Here is a 25,763-nt window from a genome sequence, read left to right as displayed (position 1 = left end):
ACTATATGTACGGGTGGGTGCCATGTTCACTGCAGTCTAAGAGATTTAACACCATATAAACAAAAATTGGGAAAGACACTTATCATGTGCTTGGAATCCTGAATCTGCGCTGATGTTTCCAGTTCACTCAGCACATGTGGAAGAGTAAATGCATAAGATAGTGAAGTATGTCATTCACAAATACATGATTTAATAGCAGTATAACACATACAATTGATAAAACATCAGTTGAAACAATTCTAAAATATTTTAAAACGATGAAGCACTGTGAATAAAGTGCATAAATGTCCTGAACAAAGCAGAGACTGAGGATTACCAGATTCTGTGGGAACTGAGATGTCACCAGTTCCAACTGCACTTAAAGCACGGTCCCGCAAAGGCACTGCTGGTGGGCACTTTTTCGTCCTCAGATCCTGGGTCCACTGTCTCCTTTTAAAACTCCATATACAGTCCACCACCGATGGTATATGGAGTATATGGAGTATAAGGGGTTACTGACTTCTTGATAATCCTTGAAAATTTTTCTGTGTCTGTTGCTGTGTGTGTAAGCCGGGAGGGGGTACTACAAGTCTCACCTCTCCTGTGCAGGCCGCATGTTGGTGCAAATTGCAAAATATTTTTATTTGACAATAAAGGGGTTAATGACTTGTTAATAATCCTTTAAAATTTTCTGTGTCTGCTGTTGTGTAAGCTGGAACAGGCCAGGTTAGTACAAGTCTCCTCACCTGTGTGAACATCGGTGCTGCAAAATAAGAAACCATTTTTTTTACAATAAGGGTTACATTTTCTGTGTCTCTGCTGCTGTGTGGCTGTACTCCAGAAAGATAATGGAGAACCAAAATATGGAGGCTCCAATAGTACAAGAACCACTTCCTCCAAGTGCTGAAGCTGCTGCCACTATTCAAGACATAGAACATAATGATGAAATACTATCGTCTTCTGCCAATGCCGATGCCCGATGTCATCGTCGTGGGCTTGTGAAATCCAAAAAGGCAAGTTGAGCACGTTTAAGAAAAAAATAAATGTAAATCCTTGGAGGAGAAACGTAAGCTTCCCAATATGCCATTTACCACATGGAGTGGCAAGGAACGGCTAAGGGCCTGGCCTAGGCCTATATTCTTGACTAGTGGTCCAGCTTCAGACGACGATCACAGCCCTCCTCCTCATCCTCCTACCCCCCCCCCCTTAGAAATGTAAAGAGAGTTAAGCTGTCAACAAAAATACAGCAAACAACTCAGCCTTCTAAAGACACGGTATCACAAGAAGAGTTAAAGGGTGTTGGTGGTTGCGATGTCCGACCTTCCCATCACTGTGGGTGGGAGATTACTTTGGTGACAGCATGCAAGTAGACATGTCAGACAGTCCTTACCTGTACTGGCAGGACAAAAAAAAAAGGCAGATTGGAAGCCCCTGTACAAAGTCAAACTGGCTCTATCCTCCAGTGTGTACTCTGAATGAGTTTTTAGTGCAGCGGGGAACCTGCTCAGTGAGCAGTGTAGAAGGTTACTTCCACAAAATGTGGAGAAGATGATGTTCATCAAAATGAATTGGATGAGGATGAGGATGACATCTTGCCTCTATAGAGCCAGTTATTACAGGGAGAGGTAACTTGCTTCTTTTTTTTTTTGTGGGGCCCAAACAAACCAATCAGTTCAGCCACAGTCGTGTGAAATGATTGGTTTGTTAAAGTGTGCATGTCCTATTTACGCAACATAAGGGTGGGCAGGGCAGCCGAGAGGGGGGGGAGCTGGTACTAATTACTTGGGTCCAGGCTTGCTGGAGGGGCCCTGGTCCAACCCCTCCCTTCCACCTCCATCCTTCCCTGGTAGCAACAGCAGCACACACTTCTACAGCATGTGCTGTGCTGATAGCAGGTTCAGCATGAGCATCTCACTGACAGCATGTGAGCTCATTGTGAGCCTACTGTCAGCAAAGCACATGCTGTAGGTGTGTCCTGCTGCTGAGTTTAGAGTTTTTTTACCCTCCTCTAAAGTGTTGGGGGCGTGGCCTATAGACTGGAAATGATTGGAAATTAATGATATTGAGGTTAATAATAACCTAGGAGCAAAAAAAAAAATCAGAACCCAAAACACGAAACACGAAAATGGTGGTGTTTTGGAACAGGTCCAGATCCGAAACACTGCCCGAGATACAGAGCCAAAACGTGTTTCACGGAACACGAAAAGTGCCCGGTGCACATCCTTACTTTTATTACACTTTATTAATTCCAACTTACAAAGCAGGGCTGTGCAGTGAATTATTTGTTATTCACATCAGCCCCTGCCCCAGTGGAGCATACACACTATAGTACAAACTCATTTTATCTTATCAGTAGGACTGTGGGAGACAGCTATGCTAACCTTTGTGCCAACAGCATGCCTCTGCCTGGCAAGCCAGACAGCTTCCTGGCTGTAAGCCAACATGAGACTCCATACTGGGCCCTTATTCAGTTACTGTGCATCACAGGAGCTCCTGGCCTATCTAGTGCTGCTGTGCAATGGAAAGCTGAGATTTCATTTTGCAATGCAAAATCAATGAAACTCCATTCTAACAATCTTGCGATAACCCTCTGCTGCCCTTACATTGCAAAATTAATAATGATAAAACCTTTACAAAATAAAGAAAAAGAATCCTGTACAACGAATGCACATATTGTAATAATCACACAATATGGAACATTAATAAATCAAAACTAAGTTTGAAACTAATTGGAACCATTAATATGAGTCCCTAACATGAAATACAGTAATTGAGAACCTCTGTTTAATGCTGGGTACACAGTACACACTAGAAGATATATATGCCTATGACATGATCTACAGGACTACCTCCGATCCAGACAGACAGAGCAGCACCCTGGAACCATATGGCATACAAGGCAGCACCAAAATAATTATGCCACTGTACATGGCACTGGTTAGACCTCATCTAGAATTTGGAGTACAATTCTGGGCTCCACACTACAAAATGGACAAAGAAGGGCAGCCAAGCTAATTAAAGGATTGGAGTCATTAAGATATGAAGACAGATTAGCCAAATTAGGAATATTTACACTGGAAAAGAGACGATTATAGGGAGGAATGTTTAATATGTACAGATATATCATGGGACAATGGACCTTATTCTGGTTGACACACAAACCGCCACCCGCACGAACGCCCTCCCCCGCTCACACGCTGTATATCCCAGCATGCATGCAAATGGCTGTTAAGCATAAACATCCATTCGCAGCCTTGCGTGCGGGGACAAATTAATTTGATGGTTGCCGACAATCCAATTATTTTGCAAGAGCTAAAAGATCTATGGTGTCTTAGATCTGCATGCTCCGTGTATGAGAAGAGGACAGGCAGCTGACATCCACTGATGTCAGCTGCCCGTCCCTCTCACCCACATCAGCAGCCCATTTACATGGGACGCTAAGCATTTTCATGGGGACGCCCATGAAACGCTGGACGTTCCTATGGGTGCAGCCCCTTGCCGCCATGCTCCCCACCCACACTGCTAGGTGTGAACAGGCTGGCAAATAAGCAATTCTCTTACCAAGAGACTGAACATGCGCATAAAAGTTTATGCACATGCGCTGTCACAAAACATCACTCCCCTGTGAGAATTAACTAGAATAAGGTCCAATATAATGAACTGTCAGACACCCTATTTACTTTAAATATCAGCCAAAAATACAGTTACGGCCACGTTCAGCTTTGCTGTTCTAGTTGTGGTAAAGCTGGCACAACTGGTGTGTCCATGGACTATGATGTTCATGTACACCAGGCAGTGACAGGCAGGGTACAGTTCCCAGGCTATAATGTTACTTGTGGCCATGGCCTCTTTTAGTTGCTTGGCGCCCAGCAGTTTAGTGATGTCCTAGTAACTGTCATCCTGCACCCAAGCACACAACAATCCACCAGTTTTCAGAGCATCAATCAAGTCTTGACAGAACCTCTTCAGCTCCCCTGTTATGCAGGGCCAACAGTAAGTTTGCATGCCCAAATTCAGGAAGGAAGCCCCACAACAAGGTATGCAGCTTCACCTCAGTGGTCACATGGCCCTATGCAGCATCTCCCAAGACCTAAAATCTGTATTTTTGCAGCTGGCACTCGGCCAGACCCTCCATCTGCAGCGGCCATGTGGAGTCCATGGATTCATTCAGCACTGCCATCCTACACTTTCCATTGGCTGCCACACTGAGCATAGTGATGGAAGGTGGTTCTTCATGAGCAGGCCTGCAATGTGGACATCCAGATGGGCTTTTCTGCACCTGATGGATCAGCTCCTTTATGGCCCCAGAGAAGGACTATTTTTACTGGGGGATGGGCAGTGTGAATGGGTGCAGGGAATGTGGGCACTGGAAGCAGTCTGGGCCCCATAGCAGCTGCACCCATAGTGGTTAGCCACTGCCGTTCCACAAGACAGTGCCTATTTCTCAAGTCAGCCATGTATTTTTGGCAGAAACTGCATTTGTACTAAGTACAAGTTCCAGTTTGATGAATACAATGCTTACAGATGTGTCCTCATTCACCCATATGGTTTGTACCATATTATGCAAGATGCAAGAGGTTTACCACTGGCAATGATTCCGGGGAGGTAAGTGCAAGGCTACTGGGGTGAGAGTTAGGGTTAGGCGGCAGGCGGTGAAGGTTGGTTAGGATAAAGCTACAGGGGTGGGGGAAAGGTTAGTATTAGGATACAGGTGGAGGGGTAGGGTTAGACTGTGGAGGTTGAAGGGTGGGTTAGGGGTGGGGGGAGAGTTAAGGTCACCAACCCATATTTCTCAATAACATATTACACATAACCCAGCTAATGCAGATGACTGGTAACCACAGACACTGGCTAAACATGGATCAACATCAGTACATGCTACAGACACAATCTTATTGTTCAAATAACAATGTAAATAGTTATGCTGTAATCCAAGTTTCAAATAAGGATAATAATCTAAAAAATGAATCCATTTGCAAAAATCATAATTTACAGTACTCAAAAGTACACAAAAGGTTGTACCTGCTCTCTGAGATGGGATATCTTCTCTGACAGTCAATGATGACCGGTGACAATTTGCCTGGAAAATCCATGTTTTCTTTCACGTCCCATAGATGTGAACTGGTCCTCACATGAAATAGATTTATACCTTCTGTGACCTTTGCCCTATAAAAAAACAAATTAACAGAGATTTAATGGAATTCAGGCAAATGAAGTAAAGTAGATGTACAAAACATATTTACATTTGTAAAAATGCATTTATGCAAATTAAACATTACAAAGTTCAGAACACTAATGTGGCTTCGGTTGTGAGTTTACAGTATGCAAAATATAAGAGGATTTGTTGGTCTTTAGTTCTTCTATTCCTCTAAATTAGGCAATTTTTTGTACACTGGGCGTCATTTAGAGATAGATGCAGTTTGCATTACTGCTGCGTCAAAAATATGCTAATGCTGTAGGAGGCATCTGAAGACAAAAGATGCCTTCTGACAGCATCAGCGGCAGCCACTGCATTGACATTAAGAACGATTCAGGCATCGGCCATCTGAGTAAACCTGAGATTACTCAAAATGAGCACTGGAACTACTCTGCCAATGCTAGGAAATTTGCCTTGCAGGCAAGACCCAGCAGTGGATTACTATTGGTCACAGTCATCAGCCAACGGGGTAAGCCTAAAGCCGCATACACACCCGATGTTTTTGGCCAACGTGTTTGAGAAGCGATGATGTGAAAATCACTAGGTGGAAAATCGCTCAGTGCATACACTCAGCGATTTGCACCCTTCCCAGCGATGATCACAATGGGAGAACCACTTTCCAGAATACAAGACTATGGAAAGCGGTTGACTTGTCTGGTAAAACAGCCTGACAGACGGGGCTGGCCGGGAATGATGTCGGAGTGTGCATCAGCGCTCGCCACTCATTGCCAAGGCATGCAGACTGGGGGATTATGAGCTGAAACTACAGTAGCTCAAAACCTCAAAAGTGAGCTACTTTCAGTTCGACCAGTGTGTATGGGCCTTAAGCTTAGGCTGAATGACCACCGGAACTTTTATGACAGTGCCAGGAAGGTGCAGAACCTAGCCATGAAAGCAACATGCACCTGTTTTGTAGAACAGTCCCCGTTGCTGCCTGCTCTTTGTCCACTAAATCATGCTACAGCTTCAGGGTGCTGTGAATGACAATGCAGGACCTATTGTGAACATGGTAATGCTCCGTCCACCCACCATTGATAGTTTGCGTATAATTTGGAATCAGACTCTTTGTTTTTTGATGCTATATTATGGTAGAATTCATACATACAATACTCATATCTATATAATTTGTATGACATGCATAAAATGTCTCCTATTTGCTAGTGCAGTAGTCCTCAGTAGTCTACTGCATTTGGCATCTCCCTGTAAAAGGATGCTCTTGCCCTTGGTTATGTATATTTTCTTTGTACCATATGCGGTTCAGCGTTGCTAAGAGGCATTATTGGCTCAGTGTCAGCCTGATACATCTCTGGGTAAGCTCCCCTGTTGTTGGCATTAGTTAACCCCATATGGAAAGAAAATACATTTCCATGACTAGGCCAGATTCAACCCCCATAGGGGAATTGCAGATGATAATTTTCTCTTTAGCCCCGGAAATCTGTCACATTTAAATGTCATAGAATATGCAAACAGGCAAAGTAATAATTAATAAGGAATTATTTACTAATGGAATATGATGACTAATGCACAGTAAACAGTCACTGTGAAAAAAATACATCAGTATGGGTTATTAGCACGCTAATAGTCAATTAAAAGTCAGCTAGGCCCATAAAGCTTCTGTCCAAAAGAGAAATATGTTTGATTATTTCACGCTAGGCAAAGACACATCTACACTATATTGTATAGCCTGGTTCTGGAACCAAGCCCTCAGCAATACAAGAATACTATACAACCTCTTTACTTCGGCCTGATTCAGACCTGCTGGCTAGGCTGTGTACATTCCCTGACTAGTGAGCAGATATACACCGTCCTAAAACAGCCCCCCCCCACACACACACGCGAGTCACGGGTGCCTGTGTAGGGTGCGTGAACCCGGCAAACCGTTGGTGCACACACCCTGCGTCTGCACATGCGCAGAAATGTGTCTGCGCATGCGCAGATGCACACCATCTCGCCTCCATGCGAACACACGGAGGACCGAATCAATTAGAATAAGGTCCTATATGTTCTATTCATTTTGCAACTCATTTGATAAATAAAAGTCAGTTTTTAATTAAAACACAGAATTGCCTGGGTGACCCCAAACTTTTGAACGGTAATATATATATTATTTCCCCATTGGCATTTGTTTCCTTCAGGTGCTTACGTTTTCGGTCACAGCCTAAAAATATACTTGCGAATTACTTCACAAAGCTGACGCTAGTGTGTGCACTTGCCCATAGAGCAAGGACTGATGTAAATGACTACACATTCCCTGTAAAGCATTGTTTAATATGTAGGTGATCTGTTAGTAAAGGAAAATAAATAAATATTATTGGAAAATGGCTATGATAACTGCACGATACCACCATGTAAGTGCTCTGTGATGAATTACTTTACACTGGTTTAAATGAAGAAATCAATATTTTAAATTGAAAAATATTTGTACTAAATATATAATAGGTTGCACTGCTGTTGTATACTTTATGAAGTACTAACTGGCCCTAGATAACAGTTTCCTGCTTGTCATATCCCCATTCTATAATTGTACAAATACCTAGGCTATACAATGGCAGGTATTCAATGCTGTTTGCGAGTGGTGACAGTGAGCAGGGCTTCCTGCTCGCTGTCACCACTCACCCTGACAGCATTCAACACAGCCTCCGCATCCGCCAATTCCCCCTCGCTCCGTTTTTTGAAAGAGGGGGAATTGGCGGATGCGGCTCCAGAAGCAGCGAGACCCGCGGCTAAAAACTGCGAGTTTTCTGCAGCAGCCGCGGGTCTCGCTGTTTTGGGGAATTCTCGCCGTCCTGTGACGGCGAGGATTTCCCCAGTACGTTGAATAGAGCGAGCGGCCGGCGCGGGGGTTAAACAGCAAGGATCGCTGGTTTTCAGCAATCCTCGCTGTTTAACCCCCTCGCCAGCCGCTCGCTGCGGCATTGAATACCCCCCGTCGTCTAATCTGGTGTAAGTTGTACAATGCACTGACTGAGCTAAGAGGATACTATGCCAAACCAGCGCTGACCAGCGCTCTAGTTTAAGATAAATACATTTTTTGCACTTATGAAGATGTGATAAGTATTTCCTTCTAGTCACATCTTTGCGTACTGTGATGACAATAATGTCAGTTCATTGCAATGGCAAAAATAAAGTACATTTAAAGTCAAAACAATACACTGCCAAAATGGAAAATGTGTGCAACAAAGCCCTAAACCAAATGCTTAATAAAATCTACAGTAGTTTAGCATAAGCAATGAAAATACCTCTGGTAATGTCATACTAGCCTACTTCGCTCCTGTCCTCTCTGGTAGAAGCCCTGGAGAGGAGATGCAGGTACAGTAGGTGCTGAAGAGGGAGGGATGGGTTATGGCATACCTCCCAACTTTTGAAGTTGGGAGGTCGCGCGCTCCCGAAAAGGGGGCGTGGCCTCGTGAAAAGGGGTGACGCGAACTCCGGCCACGCCCCGTTTTCGCCGCTCGTCGGCGCTGAATAGATGCTGTGCGCATGCGCACAGCGTCTATTTTCGGCAAGCTGGGGGGGCTCCCAACTGTCCCCCCCACCGCGGGACAATGGCGGCCCCGGGCGGGACGCGGGAACGTCCCCGAATATCGGGACGTTCCCGCGGAAATCGTGACAGTTGGGAGGTATGGTTATGGCATTATTCTGGTTCATTCACTCGGATGCCAATCTGCAAGGGGGACCGATGTTTTGCATATGCGCATGCACAGCAGCATTTCTGCGCATGTGTATACTCCGGGTGTGTGCGAACTCGGCGAGAAGTGTGGTCACCGAGTGCACCCACCCAGCCTTGCGAGCGTGGGGTGGAGAGGGGCGTGGGGTGCTGGGCTGGGCCATTAGCATATGCCCTGTGTTTCATGGGCGTTCCCATTAAAACGCTGGGCGTACATATGCAAATGCAGTCATGATGCACGTGCAGGGGAGCGAACAGCCGACATATGAGGATGCCAGCTGCCCTCCCAATTCCCTGCATTCCTTCGCTCATATGTACAAATGGTCTGGGCCACCCTTACATATGCGTATGCCTTCGCCATCATTCGATGGCGACCATTGAAAAAGATGGGGGAGGTTCCCACTGAAATGCGAAAGGATGTTCATGTAAAACACCTTAATGGTGCAGGCTAACAATTCGCAAGGTGGGGTTTAGGTCATTCGCAAGGGTCTGTGCACGTGTCCAAGCAAATGAACCAGAATAAGGCCCGTTAAGTGTTGTTAAGCCCTTACAAAGGACATACAGTAAACAGAAAGCAGAATGAACAAAACAAGGAAAAATGACATAGTCCAGAACATTGCAGGACAAGGACGAAGGTTTATCGGGGTAGTTCTATTGTTATAACCGCCAGTTGATTATTGCACTTGATGCACCCAATTAAACTGGGTTTAGCAACTAAACCTGTCCAAACTCCTAGTTATGGTGCCCTCACATTTTAGTTCAGGAAGCAGTTGCTAGAAATGTGTCATCCGAGGTGACAAAGTGGCAACAACTGAACTGCCTCATAAACATTTCCTGCATCAGAAATTATAGTGCTGACAAAGTAGTAGACTAGAACCCAAGGGTTAGGTGGCATAAAGCAGGTGCATCTTTTTTTTTTTTTATAATCATTTTTTATTGATTTTCAAGGAAAATAGGGAAACATGGGAGGCATAGGATGAGACACGTAAACAGCCAACAGATCTCGACGCAGCGAGATGAAATGAAAAAAGAATAAAAAATAATAGCATATACGCTGCTAATATCTTCCTCCAACATTATTACAGTTCAAATAACATGAGTTAAACTAGGGAGGTTGCATTGCGTCTATTCGGTAAGGTTAGTAAATCGGAGTCAGTGGGACGAATACAATTGGGGGGAGAAACAGAGAAGGAGGGGGGAGGGGCAAGGGAGGAGAAGGTGGAGGAGGGGGGGGGGGAGGTGACCTTTCCCTTACATGGTGCTGTTTATGCATTTATAGCTAGTGTGGGCTAGTGTTAGTCCAGGTATTTTCTTTACACGAAAAGGGCCTTGTATTCCTGTGTGGACTTGTACTCCATCCAGGGAAGCCATGTGACTGTAAATTCGGAGAGTTTATCTACTGATGAAAGCAACACATCCTCCATAGACATATAGTATTCGATTTTTGTAAACCAGGATTTGCGTGTGGGTGGGATTGTGGATTTCCATAAGGCAGGTATACTGGCTCTTGCTGCGTTGCCAAGGTGTCTGATCAAAGAGGTTTTATAACAGGAGAGGGGAGTGGTAGAGTGGTTCAGCAGCCAGAAGGCAGGGGTCGCAGGGATGGGGGAGTGGAGAATTTTCTGTGAGGTCTCTATGACCTCATTCCAGAAGGGTGTGATTAGCGGGCAGTCCCACCATATATGCATGAGGGATCCAGTGGACTTCTTGCATAGCAGGTGCATCTTAAAAAGGAGGAAGCCCATTTGCCGTCTCCTTCTGTGTCTCCTCTCTATGGCCCTTATTCTGATCGGTGCGGATATTCCCGCATTCTTACGGTGCGGGCCGCACGCCACGGTGTTCTGCCGCGTGCGGCCATCGTCCGTAGAAACGCCCACGTGTCCTCCGCATTCGGACGGACTCACTCTTTAAGAACAGGGCGTGTTTACGGACGACATACAAACCATGCGTGTGCGGGGGAAAACACTCCGATTCTGCACGGTATTACAGAGTATTACAGAGTTTGCTCGGGAATACCGCATCCGAACGGGAGCCAAGCGGTGCTACCGCCCGTAAGCGGAGTATTTACGCCAAACAACCCACTATTATGTATATTCTGCAATACATCACATGACCCACTTATTCAATTACCTATCCTCATAAAAAAATGCTTATTTGGAATTGGAATCAATTAGATGCCAATATATCCTTACAAGCATGCCTAACACATGCATTGCACACATTAACCCTTACAGCAATTGAAGTGCAATGGTTTGTATTAGACCCTGTGTTAAATATTGTAAACAATCTACACATATACTGTTTAATGTGCAAAGAAAACCAACAACTTTGAACTTGCATAAATTATGGGTACTTATGTATTATCTGGGCTCCCATGTTAAATAACCCCATTTTTTCATACCCCTACTATCCAAATACGCATGGAGTTGATTTTATATAGTGTGGCGAGCGCAGCGAGCCACCGTGCCCGAAGCGTGGCGAGCGCAGCGAGCCCCGCGAGGGGAGGCGGTCTCATAAGAAAAACGGGAGCCCAGATATTACATAAGTACCAAATTATTTATTACGAAGAACAATTAACAATTAAATCTCAAAAAAAAAAAAAAAAAAACATTAAATAAGTAAATCGCGCAGGCCCTGCAGATCCGCCAGTAGTAATCTTAAATGGTGTTCTGCACGCAGGAGGGCCCCACGAACCCCCTCATCTGCCGGTGTTGTGTCATCTGTGGGCATGTCAAAGGGGCAAAAATTAGTCATGATATTCATGCATACATTTCACATACTGCTACATAAATTGCAGAAATGCTAGGTGACATGTGTATATATATATATATATATATATATATATATATATATATATATGTAGAGAGATAGAGACACACATAGATAAATAGATATGACACACACATATATACATACATGCAAACTTATTTACTATATACTGTGTTTTTTTCCCTCTACCCTTTACTCTGCAGAAGACATAACAGTCATAGTGTTTCTTCTCATTTACAACCCACCCATGACTAACCAATTACAAGCATGTCATGGCCTCCGTCAATAAGAACTTGTCACAATCTCCTCAGTCTAAGTTCAGTGATGGTTCGTGGCATGGGAGTTATGCAAATGTCAGGAATGCACAGTACACATCCTCAAAATCATAATTCAGTCTAAACCAACCTACAATTCTGTGAGGGCAAAAAAACAATCTGAACTACAGGGGGTGTTTAGGTAGAGGAGGCTCCAGGGACACTGGCAACTTGTGACTCCATTCCAAGGTAGGCCGGGCCATACTCCATTTATAGCATACATCCTATAGTTTATAAATAACATTCACCAAAAATATAGATTCCACTATTTGATGGGTCATAATCAACGCTTGCAGCAGGTGAATTTAATCCACAAATGATCCACTCATCCCTTTACTCCAGGATCCTGTTTAACTGCAACGGTTATGTGGCAGTCAAAATGGAGCTCCAACCCATCCCACAAACCTGTGTAATTCAGAGGTGTCCGGGATGAAAGGGATGCCTTGGACACCCCATCTAACCCGTACCTGTATCTGTAGCTACCCACTTTGGGGTCTGTATTAATAGTATTGTACCCAAATTTTTAATCACCAGTGCTACATAACAAATACCAGTCCAACTACTTCATGAATGATGCATTATGTAAACATACCGATCTGATGGGACTCCGGGGCCTCACACGCCTCCTCCCCCTCGGATTCGGACACCTCTGGGGCAACCGTCGCCTCCTCAGCCACCTCCTCCGCCAGCTCCTCCGCCACCATCACCTCCTCCACCTCAACCACCTCCTCCACCACCACCACCTCCTCCACCTCCTCCACCTCCTCCACCTCCTCCACCTCCTCCTCCGCCACCAACACCTCCTCCACCTCCTCCTCTGCCACCAACTCCTCTTCCACCTCCTCCACCACCACCTCCTCAGGCACCTCCTCCTCCTCCACCACCTCCTCCACCATCTCCTCCACCTCCTCCACCATCTCCTCCACCTCCTCCACCATTTCCTCCTCCTCCTCCACTTGCTCCTCCTCCACCCTCGCCGCCACCTCCTCATCACGCTCTTGCGCCTGCTCCTCCGCCAGGGCTGCCTCGGCCTGCTCCCGTGCCTGTCGTGCTCGGGCTCGTGCTGTGTGGTAGAAAACAAAATCATGGTCAATGTCGGGTCATTGGGGCACATGTAGTAATCCATAACAAGACATACATGGAAGGGTGATAATGTTGGCAAACGATGCTTGAAAGTAGCTCCTTACTGTTAATGGACTCCCAAATGTGACATTTAAGTTATTATGTGATTGTTAGTAATTTGTTCAATCATTACAACCCTGGCATTTATCAATGTTGAACACATATTAGATCTGGCACATTGTATGCATCTGAATCATGAATGCTATGTCATTACATATAAAAGCCACATGACTGCATGTTAACCAGGAAGAAGCACACATAACAGTCTATGGACTTTTAAACCCATGGACACCCACTTATCATGAGACACATTTTATTGTTTATAGATGGTATGAAGTAAGTGCGAAATTTCATAGCGAAAATACTCACAATCAGCTATCTCGCCCCTAATTTGCTGGAGAAGCTGGGGCTGGCGCCTGCGGAGGTCCGACCACCGCCTCTCGAGCTGGACGATGCTCCTCCGCACCCGGGTGCGGGCGTAAATCCTGCGGCCTGCCGCAGCATAGGCCCGCCGCTTCTGCCCATTTGTGATAAAGGGCCCCGCACGGCCCAGCCTTGTCTCCATGACGGAGACCAGAGCCCTCAGCTCCGCAGGCGAAAATGGCTCTGCCCTGCGTGTCTCCGCCATGTTAACAATGGCATCAATCAACCAATCCGGTGGTGTCATTGTTTATCACAGTTATTTGTGTTAATAACTTTATTGTTCATCTTTACATGAACAGCGTCTCTGCGCCAACACAAATGGTGACAAATTCGCATGCCTTCAAAACAGTAGTGCTGATGTATGGGAATGAGCAAAACTGATATATATAAAACACAGTGTGTATGCACTTAGCAAATCCAATAAGGCCTCGCTCCGCCAAGCAACGCGTGCTATAGCTTAGCAACGCATAGCTGTACTTAGCATTACTTACTCTATGCATCTATGTGTATGCGTACATTTATGTTTAAAAGACACATACACATACTTGCAGGTATCCTGAGTCCAGCATTATACACCAGCGCTGCCTGCCTGGCTGCCTGCCTGCCTGCCTGCCTGCATGCCTGCCTGCCTGGCTGCCTGCTCCTTGAAATGTTTAAACATGTTAATAAATTGAAATATCATATATATATATATATATATATATCTGCAAACAAATCATACATCAACACAGGAAAAAATCCCCAACACATTAGAGAATAAATCAATGTACTCACCAGTCATCAGGGATAGTATCAACTACAATAATGAAGATATAACAAACACATAAGATCCCTTGTACAAGGTATAATAATGAGCACCTATATTGTACTTCCCCCAAAACTAATCACATATGATAAATATCTACTATTTCTTTGCCATTAGGAGGGCAGGCTGGCTAATTGTCGTTTTGTAACACTGACAACTACCACACTGTACTTATTTGAAGGGGTGATTTTTACAACAATTGGTGTGTTCTGGTCCACTAGATAAAATGTACCTGAAGTATCTTTGCGCCACAGAGTCCCGCAGCTGGTATCCCCTCCGGCATTCAGGGGCGCGGGATGGGCGCATGGGCGGATCTTGCGGCTCAGATGGTACCTCCCACTCATCAAAGGGTATCTCACGCCGCACAGCAATGTTGTGGAAAAATATACACAGGCCCACGATCCTCGACACCATTTGAGGCGCATACTGTAAGTCACCACCAGTGCGGTGGAGCACTCTAAATCGACCCTTTAAAAGGCCAATTGAGCGCTCCACCACTTGCCTGGTGGCAACATGCGCCCCATTGAATGCCTCCTGTGGGCCCGGTGCTGGGTAGCTGTACGGCGTAAGTAGCCAGGGCGTACATGGGTAACCGGAGTCACCCAGAACCCACGCATCACGGCCTTCCAGCTCTTGTAGTCTTTGCCATATCCCGGTTTGTCGGATGACATGAGAGTCATGGGCACTTCCGGGAAACTTCGAGTTGAAGGCGAGAATCTCCATGGATGGGCCACATACCACCATCACGTTCAGTGAGTGGAACAATTTGCGGTTCCTATATATCTTCTCACTTCGAGATGGAGGCACAAATGGTACATGGGTGCCATCCACAGCCCCTATCACATTAGGGAAGCCAGCAATTTGATGGAAGGCCTGCTGGCTTCTGCGCAGGGTCTCGGTGGCAAATGTCATGGCCATGAAGTGCCCCTTGCGCCTGAACATGGCCGACGTCACACGCCTCAGGATTCGGCAGAAGGCCGGCTGAGATATTCCAGCAAGTACTGCCACTACTTGTTGGAATGATCCTGAGGCGCAGAAATGCAACACCGCCAGCAGCTGTGTGTGAGGCGGAATTGCTGTCGTGATCCCGTGTAGAGGTTCCAGATCACTCTCAATTAACGAGAGCAGATCCAGAATTACATGTGGCGGTAACCGGTACCTAGTAAGTACCTCATCATCGGGCATAGCAAACAGAGTCACCCGTGTGCGATAGATTCTAGCACGTCCTGGCCTCCTTGGGCGACGAGTGGGGAGAGCCGCAAGTGCCCTTAGCCTCCTTTCCATGTCCCGCATCATTGCTTCAGCAACCTATAAAGAAATGAACATAAATACTGATGCACCTATGCACATAATGGCCATATCCCACTACAAATAGATTTGTAGGCTTCAATACGTACAATAGATGGCCGCCCCGTAAAATCCCGAAGATCCATTTGACTCTATAATGATGTAACAATAATATGAACTCAATACACACCGTCCTAAACACACAGATGCTTACAACATCGAACTACTAAACACTACTTGAGTATCAAAGGTGTCTGCATTTGTTGCCGACATCATGTACTATGAGACATTCCAGCTATTGCTGGGACATGTTGTCCTGCAATAGATGAACACACACAGGTTTAAGACCTGTGAGTGAAATAGTGAACATGTGACATGTTGCAATAATGCTACAAAGACTTTGCTGGCCCAACAATCTGTAGTCAGTGAGGCAATGGTGCATACATTCATACACTTACATTGTTAATGGATATCATATCTACAAGGACCATGGAAGAGCTTACCTTAGACCCTGACAAGTCCAGATCTGGAGACAAATGATTCTAGCAGCAACTCACTATTTATAGGCCTGTCACATGTGTGGTCTATAACAGTAGTGATGAGTATTGCATGACTTGTGGCCTGGATTTTCTAAGGGATTGGGCTACTTTTAGCTTGCAATCAAACGCCACAATACCACAGTAGTCATGAACCAAATGTCATGTCATGCTAGCAAATAGCATGTGTATTGTGCGATAGTCACAGGTGTATCAGAAGATTCTATGCAATGTTAGAATTGGTGACCAGTATTTCATGTAGAAGTTTCGCCAGGTTTTACACAATGGAATTTCCGCCACCGTATGCGGCGCGAAAAAACAGCGACGTACGCTCGTGCACGGAACGCAGCTGCCGCGGATGTCCGCCAAACAGGATACACAAACTGTATATAAAGGTGTATTAGAATGTGACAATGTTGTTGCTAACATGTCTGGATCACAACCAGAGGTGGACCAGGAGCTGCAGCAACTATTTGACCAGATGGACTCCAGCACCACCTATGTGCCACTGCACATGCAGCCAGTGGGTAATGAGGAGGCTGCTGGCCCTTCTACAGCAGGGCAACCTGCACCTGACCATTCTACAGCAGGGCAACCTACACCTGGCCCTTCTGCAGCAGGGCAACCTGCAGCTGTCTCATATGCACCATCAGAAGAATCTTTTGGAACACAACCGGGGACTTCACAAGATAGTACCATGGCCAGCACTTCAAGTGCAGCGACACGTGCCAGGGGGCGTGGCCATGGACGTGGCAAGGGGAGAAAGAGGACAACAGAGGAACCAACTACAAGAAATAAGGCATATGAAGCACAGGAGCTTGCCATCCTGGTTCCCCGAGCACGTGATTTGATTGAGTGTCCATCAGAGAGGCTGACACACACACGCAGATGGAAGATTTGGGAAGAGATAACGGCAGAGATTAATGAAGTTGCGCCACAAGTTCGTGAGGCCGACCATGTCAAGAAGAGGCAAGTTGTTTTGTGATACATGTGCCCAGTAATAGACAAGTAATGATTGAATTCATGCTTAGATGGATTTTGCAAATGGCCGGTGAGGTTGCTACCATACACAGACATTATTGACATGTTATTTGGTTGAGAGTTAGAGTAGGGTGATTGTGAATGTGTATTGTAACGGTTGATATCATAGTTGCATGTAATGTTATCTTTTGGACATTAAGCACATGTCGTAATATGTAGCACAGAGCAATGGCAGCAACAGCAAACATCTGGAGTGACATGTATTAATATGTCAACTTACATTGCAGGTGGCAGGACTTCAAATCCAACCTGAAGAGGAAGATGACCAAGCGGTGGGAACACAGCCAGACATCTGGGGCCGGGCCCATGCCATCAGGGCTAGAGTTCACCCCCCTGGAGTTGATGGCCGAGAGCTGTGTATCAGTTGAGGAGATCAGGGGGGTGAGCACGATGGATAGCGAGGCCCCAGCTGAAGTGTTTGCGTCTTTTATTGAAGGTAAATATTTGTCATGCCATAAGCTTGTGCAAGTAATTATCTTAGAATGTGTCTTAATTGTGTTTATCATTTTCCACAGACACCCCACTGCTTGGTGACGACTCTGGTCAGGAGGTGGAGGAGTCCGTGCCACCTGGCCCCAGTGGTAGGCCTGTGCAGCAGCAGCCATCGGCCCAAGCCGATTTGGCCAGGTTGGCCCAGATGCTTGGGGACATAAACCAGCAGGGAGAGTTGGCATCAGAACGGATGCATAGGACCGAGGAGATCATGGCGAGCTTGGTCAGCACCCAGCAGGCCATCACTGGGAGCCTGCAGGCCATGGCTGAGGCGCATCAGGCCATGGCTGCAAGTGCTCAGGTGCTGGCCGAGCAAGCCACCCGCCAAAATGATCTCCTCCTCCACCATAATGAGCTTATGGTGGAGCTAGTTACCAGCAACAGGGTCCTAATGTCATCCGTTTCTGGTGCATTACCACCAGCAACACTCCCTGCTGGCAGGAGGGGTAGACCAGCCAACCCCTCACCAGCATCTGCTCCACCTGCCCCAGCATCTGGCCGTGCCCGAAGAGCTGCTGCACAGGCCAAGGAGCCTACCAAGGCCAAACGTGGTCGAAAATGAACTTGTGGCTGCATTAATCTCCACCGTTATCTCATCCCAAATCTTCCATTGTACTGTGTGTGTCAGCTTCTTGTGTCCAATCACGTGCTGAGGGTAACCAGATGAGCCCTTGCTTCAAATGTCCTTTTTGGTTCCCCTGTTGCCCTCTTTTGCCTGCCATTACTGTCAGCTGCACTTGATGTGATGTTGCTAAGTCCCCGGTTGTGTTCCAAATGATTCTGCTGATGGTGCATATGAGCCAGCTGCAGGTTGGCCTGCTGCAGAAGGGCCAGGTGTAGGTTGCCCTGCTGTAGAATGGTCAGGTGCAGGTTGGCCTGCTGTAGAAGGGCCAGCAGCCTCCTCATTTCCCACTGGCTGCATGTGCAGTGGCACATAGGAGGTGCTGGAGTCCATCTGTGTGCAATTATATTTGTTTTGTATTATAATTTATTTTTGTACATTCCTGCCATGGTTTGTATTTTTTGGTATTTTAATTTTTTTGTCATTGCATCACAGTGGCATTGACTGTGAAATGTATATAAATAAATTTCTTTACTTTACAACAATTGTGTGGTTTAATTAGTACATGTCGCATACACATGTGTATTGCTAGTATTAATATTCAGTCATGTCCATTGTTAGCAGGTTTAAAGTGTGTCAGAAGTACAGCATATGTGGGTGATTAGTAAGGTTTCCTTGAAGCAGCAATGGTTTCAATTAAAGCACTGACAAGCGTCCTATTAGTGAGTAATGAGTAAAGGAGTCGATTTTATTGGGTTCAGGTGTTAATGCTTGTAGTCATTAGGCGGTCCGTTCGCCTCCCGCAGGAACGAGTGGTGTCCGCAAAGCAATAGTGGCCTTTTGGACACCGCACATTTCTTTCCTTTTTGTTCGCGTGCATTCGGAGTGGTATCCGAATGCACGCCCCCCAACATAAGTGTACTCCCCCGTGTCCGCCCATGTTTCCGCCCCGTTTTGCCCACTTTGAAACTACGCCCATGTGTCATTCCGCATGACGCCCATAATACGCCCATATTCCCCGAATGATTGCGGTGACCAGTTTTGTACGGGATTTGCCCGAACAGGTACGGAGTCAAGGCGTGGCACATGCGCGTGGCGTTCTCCACGCATGCGCAGACGCCGTAAAGACGCGATCCGAAAGTATGCGGTAAAGTACGCGTCAATCAGAATAAGGGCATATGGGCCTTATTTTGGTTCATTCTTTCTGACAAAATCCTTCTTAGATGGACAAAACCATGTGCACTGCAGGGGGCAGATGTAACATGTGCAGAGAGAATTAGATTTGGGTGAGTAATTTTGTTTCTGTGCAGGGAAAATATGGACTGCTTTATTTTTACACTGCAATATAGATCTCACTTTGAAGTAAAACCCCACCCAAATCTAACTCTCTCTGCACATGTTACATCTACCCCACCTGCAGTGCACATGGTTTTGCCCATCTAAGAAGGATTTTGTCAGAAAGAATGAACCAAAATAAGGCCCTATATCCTAGTGCTGTACCAGAGTTCAGTGCACATGCGCAGGTCTCTGGGGAAAATGGTGCAGTGATCATTTTATCAGTGACCTCTGTCAACTTGACCTAGTGCATGTCGACCTTTTTTCTGTGTCAACCTATTGCATGTCAACCTTCTATTGTTGACCTATTGACTGTTGACCTGGTCCCACATGTAAGTGGGATCAAACGAGTGATCGTATGTGCTTTAAAAGAACATATGATCCGCTTACGACCTCAATGGAAGCCGACGGATCAGCCGTGCAGCACGATTGATCTGAAGGCTGACCATTCGACCCGCAGGACTGCACATTGTGCACACAGTGCACATGATCTGTCGCATGACCTGTCTAAATTGTGTGGCTCGTGTGCACATCGTTCAGGTGTATGGCCAGCTTTAGATCAGTCATTTTACACCCACATTTATAAGCCAAAAATAATTGTATCTTGCTGTATGATACTGTTTTAGTGTTTCACTAGTCAGATCCCCTCTGCCTGCTGTGATGTGTTCAGTCTCCTATGATTATCACACCCAGTTCCTGACTCCCCAAGGAGTTAGTCAGAGCAAATCACTGTTGTGTGTATTTACATTGTGATCGATTATTGAACGACACATGCGCAAGACCAAAACCTTGACAAAATCTGCACTTACTCTATTCGCAATCCCCTCGCAACTTGACTGACAAGAAGCCACCGTTTATGGGCGGCAACCTACCATTTTCTGGTTGCTTCAGGAAAACACAGGCATGCCCAGACATTTTCACTGAGATTCTGTGATGTCAGCTACAGCCTTGATCAGTCTGTTTCTATCGCAGAGCTGTGGAAGGGTCAGGGTTACGCACAGACTGTATAGACTGGAAAAATCATTTGATGGTGAGTGAGTTGTGTATGGGTTTGCAGCTGGCTGGCGATTAGCAAGATTTTTTTATATCCATTCGCAGACTTGCATGGGATTTCCCTCTGTCTGTGAGGTGACTATTTTCTTTGCAGGGCTCTTCAAAATCACCCATTAGTGATCAGCTCTGAATAAACCCCATAGCTATACACCTGTTCCATAGACCAATGCAGGGGCGCAGTGAGGGTGGCAGTGAAGTTGTGTAAGTGCCTTATGTGGACACACACAGAATAAGAGGACACTTCATCACAGGGTATATTGCCAGATAACCAGATCATTGCACTGTCATGTATTTCTAGTAAGATCAATAATGCTAAACAGCACCATGACTGCTAGTTCTTACCTTCTACAACCATACGGTGCCAATCATTTTTGAGAAAAAAGTCGGTACTTGTGTAGTTTCACGGCGTCACCATGGCGCCGTGTGTCTGAGTCCTCTTCCGGGGCTCGCTTCGCTTGCCCACGCTGCGGGCTCAGTGGCTCGCTACGCTCACCACGCTATCTAAAATCAACTCCATGCCAACGTGGATAGTGGGGGTATGAACTATTCACATTGGCATGGAGTTAAGTTACTTTATTTTAGATAGTTTGCCGAGCGTAGAACCCGGAAGTAGCACAGTGCCATGCTGGCGCCGTGAAACTACACAAGTACCAAAAAGTCATAAATGTCGGTTTGGAAATATCTCTGAAGTAATTTAGGAAACATGGTTATGTTTATTTAAATGCATTTTACAGTATGTGCAATAAGTGTCAGTTGAGATCAAGCAATACAACATACAGTATAAAAAGGTACAACTAGTACAGGGGGGGGGATCAAACAGTAGACAATTATGACAACTACAGACAATTCTGTAAAAAATGAAACTCAATGTATGCATTTGTAGGGACCTTGTTGTCTTTGAACACCAAGGCATTACACAATCTCAAAGTGCTTTTGCATTATATCGTTTGTTGTGCTGTATTGTTATGCCTTTCTTTTCTTTTATGTTAACTTTGAATTGCAGAAAATGTTAAATAAAGAATACTCAGTATACAAATAAAATTGATCTCAATGACCTTGTACCTTTGAAGGTTAAAGTGAATGATGGTGAATGAATGCGATGGTAATGATGACGTACATATTGATTATTCTGGGATTGAAGTGCAAACTGCAATTCCAGGAATTGATGGCTTGTACAGAACCAAGAATGAAAGCTAGTTGCTATTATTTGTCAAACATAGGTTTGCCCACCTTTTGTGCTGACATTGAGCTGTCCCTACATTTTAAGTGTAATTGAGCAATTTGTATTTGATTGAATTTGACAGTTCCAAGATTTACTAATCCACTGAGGAACTTGCATTGATTTGGATTTCCCAGCTCAGCTAGGACCTGAAAGTTAAGGCTAAATGCTACCTTGCTATGATGTCATGGAATATACATTACATTTATTGCTGACAAAAACCCAATTGTTTCTGACATGCCCAACAATCATTTTAGTCTTCAACAGATTTCCATAGGTGCTAAATGGCATAGGCCCTCATTCACAGCTTGCGGGTCATCTAAGCGCTTCTCACCTCCGGTTTGAAGGTCTGCCGGCCGCACGCACCATAAATCTCCTCGCATGCCTGTGAATGGATGTTTTGCATAATCATCCATTTGCAGATTGCGTGCGGGGCAGAAATCATTTCATGGCTGCCAACCATCAAATGATTTCTCTAGAGCTCACATATCTAACACGCTCTCTGGTGTCTCAGATCTGCGGCGCCCCTTTACGGGAAGAGGGTGGGCAGCTGACATCCGCTGATGTCGGCTGCCCACCCCATGCACTTGTGTCATGGCCACATTAGCATGGAAATGGCCAGTGTTTTCATGGGGTGCCCATGAAACGCTGCTGTTCCCATGGGCGCTAACCATCCACAACGCCCCACGCCTGCACTGCTCCACGCAAAGAGGTCAGTGAATAATCAATTTGCTGCGCCCACTTGCAAACGGAACCTGCACAAGCGCATAACTGCATATACACAGCCCCAAACCATCACTCCCCTGTGCAAACATGTATGGATCAGAATAAGGGCCATAATCAGATCACTATTGTAGACTATAGCAGCTTTTTGTACTGACATATTCTTAGGTAAACAATACGTCACCTGTGAACAAGCCTACGGCGAAACACGTGTAAGAGGAACACGCCTCTGTCACGCCACCCCCCTGCTAAGCCCCGGCATCATTCCTCACTGTGTCCTGGACGGAAGCGCCGCAAAGACAACTAGCTGATTCCAGCGTCCCGGAGCCAGGTAAGACATCGCCGGCCAGCCCAACCTGGAGCCACATCCACACAGCACTGGCTATATGTGGTGTCTACCTTTAATGACCCCTGCTCCTTTTTATTAAATGTTGTAGATCCCCAACATACTTCATCTCATGCGGATATCAACACTTAGTATATGCTGCAGCAACCCCTTCTCTTCTAATGTTGTAGATTGCTGAATATGCTTCATTTCAGAGGGGTATCAATGTTTAATATATACCGCAGCAACTCTGTGCTCACGTCTATGAGCATGTACTTCATTTCTTCCACTTATCAGACCAGAGTGCATCTTTTGAATTGGTTAGAATTATAAAATACTTGTGCAGGTACTCTTACTGCTGAATTATTTGTCTGTGGCACAATATACTTGTACATTCATTATTGTCATCTTAAAAGCTGTCTTGATACAAAGTATATCTTCCATTTGTTTGTTGAAATACACACAAGTGGTGCACATTGCTAGTTTCTCTGGCAACATAGTGTACAACCCATACCACCTCTAGGTTAGACACTTGAATGAATAGATATAATTATTGGGCACCATTCTCTCCAAGGACCCACCGTTTACTCTCTCATTAAACTATCCCTACAGTACGGAGTGGTGATCAGTGAAATTAATACTGACACCAGCTATACTGCTCCCGGAGTGAAGATTAGGGTACAATTTCTCACTATCTTCATTTTTGAGACCAAGTTGTGAGATTTCCTCCTCTCTGGCTGGCTCATTCTGGGGCCCCTATCACTCTCATCTGCCATTTGACATCTTAGATTGATGGTAGACAGCAGACGAGGGGTCAGAGATATCCACCCATCTGTACCTATTGCCCTAATTTTCTGTGACTCTCTCATTTGTCTCAACACAGCAGATCCTCCTGCAATACTTTTTAGCAACAGGGTGATCTGTGTTTTGGTTGGGCAAAAAGCAGAAGCACATCTTGGCTTCCTACTAAGGACACTGTGGTACTCTCATCCTTGGTTGAATACGGCCATACATCACTGGTCCGCCTGAATTCCATCCCGCACTCAACAGCTAAGCAGTGAATGGTCTGGTTAGTACCTCTTTGGGTGACCAATTGGGAATACCAGTTGCTGTAATTGGACCCAGACAGCAGATACACCTCTGTCCAATTGAGGTAGCTTTCTATTCTTACTTTATTATTTATTAACGGGAATTACTATCAGCAACAGCAGGGGACAAGTGTCAAGCGTCCTTGATCTCTTTTGCTCCTTTTGAATGAAAAAATTGACTACTGCAATCGATGTGATTTATTTATTTCTGATTAATATAGAAAAAAAATTAATTAATGGAGCAATATCCTATTCCGTCTTTGTCATTTTCGCCAATATCTTGTTGATTAACGCCAAATCTCTTGTGATTACTGATTTCAGTTTAAATGTATTTATTTATATCCTACGTACCTTTGTTTTAGCATTTAAATACTCAATAAATGTTATGTATTAAATTGTTTAAATTAATTCATTTAAGTGTGCCCCAAAAAGCCTTTGCTGTTCTTCCTTTCTTTTGTCACACAGTGACTTTGTTTTTTTCAGTTGCTAAGCTGAACATTTTTAGGAGCACCACCAACCAAACACCACACCACATTTGTTTTTTAGTGGTAACTATGTTGGTTCTGTCAGATTTTGTACGTGATTACTAATTCAATTTCATTCACCAGTGCCACTCCTGACCCATATTGTAAAAATAATACAATGCCCCTTAGGGGAGGAAAATAGAGAGAGTTGGGGGATTGAAAGACAAAAGAGGACATTAGGGGAGAAAGAAAGAGATGAGTGATAAAGAGAGGTAGAGAAAGTTAAATGGGGGGGGGGGGGATTCATGGGGGAGAGGGAATGTCAGGGAAAGAGAGAGAGGAAGTGTCAGGGAGTGAGCAAGGAGCAGTTTCATGGACAGAGAAAGACCATGCCAGAGAGTGAATCATTAAAGCAAGATAGAGTACCAAGGGCAGAGAAGGGAGAGAGAGAGAGGGGATAGGGGAAAGGAAAGAGAGTGAGAGGGAAAGGGACACTGTCAGAGAAAGAGAGTCAGTGCCAGGGGGAGAGAGAGAGGAAGAGGAGAGGGAAACCATGTCAGAAAGAGAGAGAGAGAGATGGAGAGAGACAGCATTAGAGAGAAAGAGTGTGTCAGAGAGAGAAAGAGAAAGTGTCAGGGAAAGAGAGAGAGAGAGACAGGGAGAGAGATTGGGTCACGGAGAGAGAGAGACGGTGTCAAGAAGAGAGAAAAAGTGTCAGAAAGAGTTATAGAGTATAAAGCAAGATAGAGTGTACTGAAGAGAGAGAGGGGGGAGAGTTGGAGAGGAGAGAGAGAGAAGGAGATAGAGCGAGAAAGGAGATGGGGTAAAGGGAGAGAAAGAGATGGAGAGAGTGAGGGTGTGGGGTTAAAGAGGGGGAGAGGGGGAGAGAGATGGGAGAGTCAGAGAGAAAGAGGATGGGGCAGGGAGAAAGAGAGAGACAGACAGAGAGGGAGCACTACCTCAGTCATTACAGGACTCTGAGCACATCCACAGGTCTCTTGAGGGGAATGGGCACGTTGCGGCATTAGGCCCTGTCCCCTAAATACCCACAAATCGTAGCATTGATGAGCACCGCCAGGCTGTCTGCCTAGCTCTCTCTCTCCTGCAGTGGCAGCACGGGTATTTCCAGTGTGCTCCGCAGACCCCACCAACGCTGGCTCCCCCAAGCCACTGTAGGGTCTGCAGCACCATTGCTATGCTACTGTATTAATACCATGGTTGCAGACTATCACAGCTACAGTATTTGCACTGACATATTACTAGGTAAATCTATTGAGATCACTATTGATCAATTTGCTCTTTGGATTTAAGTGATCTGTAGTTTTATAACATAGCTGTTATTACATTGCTTAGGTAAAACTT

The 25,763-nt window shown here is 45.4% G+C and overlaps 1 protein-coding gene across 1 annotated transcript in view; it reads right to left on the bottom strand.

The window, feature by feature from the left end:
* TMEM132D (transmembrane protein 132D) overlaps positions 1-25,763 on the bottom strand; it is a 779,160-nt gene that overhangs the window by 403,720 nt on the left and 349,677 nt on the right. Inside the window, exon 3 of the mRNA XM_083150539.1 lies at positions 5,002-5,145. Within this exon, the coding sequence (XP_083006665.1) occupies positions 5,002-5,145 (144 nt within the window). The remainder of the gene's footprint in view (positions 1-5,001; positions 5,146-25,763) is intronic.

Source organism: Crinia signifera, chromosome 1, assembly GCF_055691185.1.
Source record: "Crinia signifera chromosome 1, ASM5569118v1, whole genome shotgun sequence".
Taxonomy (NCBI): domain Eukaryota; kingdom Metazoa; phylum Chordata; class Amphibia; order Anura; family Myobatrachidae; genus Crinia; species Crinia signifera.
The sequence above is the reverse complement of the archived record's forward strand: the minus strand, read 5'-3'. Positions and strand labels throughout refer to the sequence as shown.